Below are 5,826 nucleotides of genomic sequence, written 5' to 3' on the forward strand. Positions count from 1 at the left end.
AGATGGATTGAAATTAAAAACTATTTTTGACCGGTCAAAACCTAATTTAGGTCTATTATTGAACTTATAATTATGATTTGATTAAATTTTATTTATAGTCAATTGCTTACATTGAGTATGTAACACTATAACAGATAAAATTCATAATTATAATATGGTTTCAGTTGGGTTTATACTAATATGTATGCTTATCACGATTTATGACATTCTCACAATTTACAGGTTCTTTGGAGCAAATGTAAGCTTTCGATCACAGCCACACAAAATTTTTCCTAAAAAAAATATCACAACCGTCAAAAACTGTCTCGATATTTATAAAACCAGTGAAAGCCCCACTCATTATCTCGTGCCGTCAGATTCAGTTTCGAAAAACAGGCCAGCAGAAAATGTTTCACTGTAATTACTATAAAACCCACTCTTTTAGCTACTTTTTACGAGTTATTACCTAAACAAGCAAGGTTATTTTAGGAATGTACGTAAATTACAAAAAAATCATCTGAGCCAGTTAACCTTTTCTCTGTATCATTGGTCTCTGTAAAAGAAAATAATAAACCAAAAAGCAGTCAGTATGTAACCTTCACGCTCCTTTAACGAGCGTCGCAAGCACACTTCATCAATTGAAATGCCAAGCCTTTCCAAGGGTTGGAAATTCGCTTTCTAGCTGCGGTTTTAAAATCCCAAATCGATCGGCCAGTCTGATCAGATTTCGATACCAAATTTAATTTGATACATAGTTAAAATTTAGGTAAATAAAATAATTCAAGAGTTAAATTATTGAATAAAAAATTCAATTGTTATCATTATATCACTATGGATACAATAATATTATACACAAATAAAGGTTTTTTATAATATAATTAATTGTTATTTTATCTTAAATTTTTAATTATCTAATTATATAATAATACGTTATTGTTCATATATAAAATTATATATAAAAATTATGTATATAACACTATTTTTATGAAATTATATAATTAAAAAATATTTTTAAATTTTAATTATATCATACTAATATTAATTATTTGGTCAATTAATTGACATATTTGACCCTAAACTTAGGGACGGATTTGAACTAACATAATATCTAAGTAAAATTAGTTGAATTCAAATTGGGATAAAACCAATTTGAGTTTGAGTTAAACCAATTCAACTTAATCAAATCCTCAACAAATTTGTTTTCTCCAATAATTTCATTCTTTTCAGATATTTTTTATCATCTTTGATAATTTTTATTTTTATTAGACATTTTTTTTCATCATATTAACAACTTCTCTTATTTTGTGATAACTTCTCAAATTTCTTTTTACAAATTCATTATTAATTCAAATGAATCTTTATTTAAATTTAATTTAATATAATTCACTTGTAAATAGATCAGTCTTTTGATCTGGCCTATGTTGAAATGGAACTAAAAACACTGATTTTGATCAAGTTTAAAAGATTTTTAATGAAATCATTCTAGATAAATTAATATAAATATATATTAAAATTATTAACTCGTTTATAAAATTTTCATGCATAAATGTATATTTTATAATTAAATTTATGATACAGTTAAAATATGAAAATTATGCGAAGACAGTTTGCTTTACGCGCTATAAGTTAGGAGTGAAAACGGTTGGAGTGAAAGAAACCCTTACAGAGATAACTACGTCAACAGACAAAAGCCACATAAAAAATTATAAATAAAAATAAAAAATAAAAAATAAAAAATAAAAAATAAAAAACAAACAACTAGAGAGAGAAAATAAAGACTAGAGAGAGAAAGGTGGAGGGCACTTTACTGCTTTTATATGTTGCACGCATCCATAGCAGAAAACAGAAGGAAGACAGCAGTGGTAGTACAGAGACCAAAGAAGAAGAGAAGAGAAAAAAAAAGTGTATATATATATATATAAAGGAGAAGTAAACATGCACCAAAGTTAACCACAGAGCCAGAAGAAGGAAAAAAATTGTACCAAAAACGTTGTTCTGTGGTACTTTCTCAGTAGATTGAGTTTAGGAAGTAAAGGGAAGAGAGAGCTAGAGAGAAGGTTAGCGGGTTTCTACAGTTGTGCATATATCTTTAGAAGTGTATTGTCGTTTAAAATCTTTGGTTTTGATCTGGGTTTGTCTTTTCTAGCCTAAAACCTTTTTGGTGGTATTTGATTTTGGAAACTGGAGAGATTTAGGTTGTTGGGTTTGTGGGCTTTTTGGTTCTTGAGTTTCTTAGATGAAGGCCATGCCCTTAGCCTTTGAGGACTTTCAAGGGAAGGGGGCTTTAGATTTCTCTTCTTCTTCTTCAGATTCTTTAGTATCAGAACATCAACGACAGCAGCAAAACTGGCTCAACAACAACAAAGAAGGTTGTTGCTATGTGGGCAGTGAGCCCACATCTGTGCTCGATAGTAGAAGAAGTCCAAGCCCACCCACGTCGTCCTCAACGCTGTCTTCGTCTCTCGGCGGTAGTAACGGCGGTGGTGGAGGCACTGCCTCCACCGAAACCACCGGCGTGGCTGCAGCGGCTAATGTCTCTGGCAACCCATCAGTAGAAGAAAAATGCGGGTTGGGAATGGAAGATTGGGAGGGTGTGTTGCCTGGTTCACCTAGTCAAGAACCATCTATTTTGAGGCTAATTATGGGTGATATAGACGACCCTTCTGTGGGATTGAACAAGATTTTACAAACTGGAGGTGTTTCTCATCAAGATATGGAGTTTAATGCAGGTTTTGGAGTTGTAGATCAAGCAGGTTTTGGTTTTGATCCTAATATTGATACTTCACTACATGTCACTGATTTTCCTCATAATATTCATGCCAACAACGCCAGAGTTGGTTCTGTTGCAAATCCAAATCATATTTTTTCAACTTCACCCGCCAATCTTTTGCCTGTTCCACCTCTTGCTGCAACAGTATTTCCACAACAACAGCAGCAGCAGCAACAACCAACAATTGAAGCTCTGGACGAGAAGCCTCAGATATTCAATCCTCAGCTGATAATCCACCAAAATCAAGCTCAGTTTACTCATAATCCAGCTTTATTCTTGCCTATGCCCTACGCACCATGGCAAGAGCATCATCTTCCATCTCCACTACCTTCAAAGCGGGTTAATCTGGGGCCTAATTCTCAGGTTCCAAAAATATCATTTCCGGATTCGGGTCAACAGGAGCTCTTTCTTCGGCGACAGCAACAGCAACAGCTTCAAATGCTTCAGCAACAACCAAGGCAAACAATGGGAGTTCCAGTGACAGCAACGAAGCAAAAGATGGTGAATGATGAATTGGCTAACCAGCAGCTTCAGCAGGCAATTGTTGACCAGGTTTTCAAGGCCGCAGAGCTGATCGAAACGGGTAATCCTGTACTCGCGCAAGGGATATTGGCGCGGCTCAATCACCAGCTCTCACCTATGGGTAAGCCTTTTCAAAGGGCTGCTTTTTACTTCAAAGAGGCCCTGCAGTTACTTCTTCATATGAATACCACTGATTCTTCAGCTTTGTCCACTTATAGCATCATTTTCAAGATTAGTGCTTATAAATCTTTCTCTGAAATCTCACCCATTCTTCAGTTTGCTAATTTCACTTGCAACCAAGCTCTTCTTGAAGCCTTTGAAGGGTTTGATAAAATCCACATTATAGATTTTGATATTGGGTATGGTGGTCAGTGGGCTTCTCTGATGCAAGAACTTGTTCTTCGAAGTGAGGGTCCACCATCTCTTAAAATCACAGCGTTTGCATCTCCCTCCTCATATGATGAGCTAGAGCTTAGTTTCACCCAAGAAAATCTCAAACACTTTGCTAGTGAAATCAATATGCCATTTGAGGTAGAAATTTTAAGCCTTGAATCTTTAAACTCTGCATCTTGGCCACCGCCTCTTCATGCCATGGAAAGCGAAGCAATTGCTGTGAATCTTCCAATTGCATCCTTTTCTAATTACCCGTCCACCCTTCCTTTGGTCCTTCGTTTTGTGAAGCAACTTTCTCCCAAGATTGTTGTGTCTTTGGATAGAGGCTGTGATCGAGCAGATGCTCCTTTTCCACACCATATAATTCATGCCCTTCAATCTTTCTCTGGTCTGCTTGAATCACTTGATGCTGTCAATATGAATATGGATGCTCAGCAAAAGATTGAGAGGTTCTTGCTTCATCCTAGTATTGAGAAAATTGTCTCGGGGCGCCACCGTGCTCCTGAGAGATTGCCTCCCTGGAGGGGTCTGTTTGTGCAATCTGGTTTTGCTCCATTGACATTTAGTAACTTCACCGAGTCCCAAGCTGATTGTTTGGTGCAGCGTACTCAAGTTAAGGGTTTTCATGTTGAGAAGAGACAGTCTTCACTTGTTCTCTGTTGGCAGCGCAAAGAGCTCATCTCAGCTTCAGCATGGAGGTGCTGAGGATTATTAGCATTTGATGTTGGCTGCAAAGGTGCCTCATAACTTACCGCTTTAGTTTCTGATCTTTTTTGAATTTTGTTGTCTGTGGATCCCCTATGCTAATTGTCTATGTGGTTTAGGCGTATTGTTTCCAATTGAAACCAAATATTTAGTAACTGGATGCATGGTTCTGTACAGTCTTTCTTATTTTCAGTTTCCTCAAGATGGTTGTGGCTGCTGCTTCATGGTTGTTCCTTTTTTAAAAACGTTTTCATGGTCAAGCTGCGACTAGAAGAAACGGATATTATGGAACAAGGACTAATGAACTCATCTAAACCAAACTGCTCTTTTCAATGCAATTTGTTCCATAATCGTCTGGTTCAGAATTCTAACTATCTGTGATGAATGAATTGTTACCATCTGTTTCTTAAGACTAAAATGTTTGGAATAATGGCTGAATTGCTTCTTGACTTTCATCTTTTCATTAAGTTTTTAACACACTTGTGTGCAGAGTCTTATATCTTTTTATTTCTGTCGTTACTATGAATGATTGAATTTGTTAATAAATTTTTTGCCAGAGAAGAGAACCAACATTCATGAATTTGTGAAAGAATTGTTTACAAATGAAGAGAACCCTGTGTTTATATACTTAAAATTCTTATGTTCAAGATAAATATTATTGTTATGATTATTATTACGGAAGATATACTACTACAATTCATATTTTGAAAAGTATTTTTTATAGGATTTATCATGGGTTAAGCTTAAATTTGCATATCGGTTTGGGATTGTTACATTAAGGATGAATTCGAGTTGCGACAAGTTTAAATATGGATTGGTTTGATTTCATTTCAAATCTATTATTGTTTATACTAATCGGACTTGAGTTGGTTAGAGGTGTTTGAAGGTCATTAATAAGATGAATAGTTATAAATAGTATTGATAATGAGATAAACAATATTATCGGAAGAAAATTTAAGTTAAACTTGTGTCGAATTATGAAACCAAAATTTTGTTCGAATTTGGTTTTAATCAAGTTGAAATTCCAATTCGGTTAAAGTGTGTGTCATTTGCCTCACCCATTTCCCATGCAGTGCGATCTGTGTCCTTGATCGAGTAACGAGATTCTCTTATGTTAGGGTAATATCTTAGACAAAGTGGTTATCACTCACATTATAATAGAGATATTCATATGGCTTTCGATGAACACATTTCAATGTTACGTTCATTTGGATTTTCATATTTAATTAAATATTTAAATAATATATTATTATATAATTAATTATTATTATTTTAGATTAAAAAATCATCTGGTTACGTTAAGATGTATTTTTAACTTTGGTATAGTTTTATCGAATTCACAAAAGGCCATGTTTCATGTTGATATCGGATAAAATAAGTTTATTATTACCAGAGCTGACTGCATTTGTAAGGCTGGCAACAACCTCCCTCGTTGTTGTCATTATCGGTAATAATAT

The 5,826-nt window shown here is 34.6% G+C and overlaps 1 protein-coding gene across 1 annotated transcript; it reads left to right on the top strand.

Annotated features, from left to right (window-relative positions):
- The first annotated feature begins 1,747 nt into the window (after window positions 1-1,747).
- Window positions 1,748-4,555, top strand: LOC123217201 (scarecrow-like protein 22). Its single transcript, XM_044638026.1, has one exon. The coding sequence runs from the start codon at window positions 2,216-2,218 to the stop codon at window positions 4,367-4,369; it is 2,154 nt and encodes a 717-aa protein (XP_044493961.1). The 5' UTR covers window positions 1,748-2,215; the 3' UTR covers window positions 4,370-4,555.
- The last annotated feature ends 1,271 nt before the right edge of the window (window positions 4,556-5,826 follow it).

The sequence above is a fragment of the Mangifera indica genome, chromosome 5, assembly GCF_011075055.1.
Source record: "Mangifera indica cultivar Alphonso chromosome 5, CATAS_Mindica_2.1, whole genome shotgun sequence".
In the NCBI taxonomy this organism is placed as follows: domain Eukaryota; kingdom Viridiplantae; phylum Streptophyta; class Magnoliopsida; order Sapindales; family Anacardiaceae; genus Mangifera; species Mangifera indica.

What these genes read in the sequence shown, in the direction of transcription:
- LOC123217201 (XM_044638026.1), top strand. Translation starts at nt 2,216, where the DNA reads ATGAAGGCCATGCCCTTAGCCTTTGAGGACTTTCAAGGGAAGGGGGCT.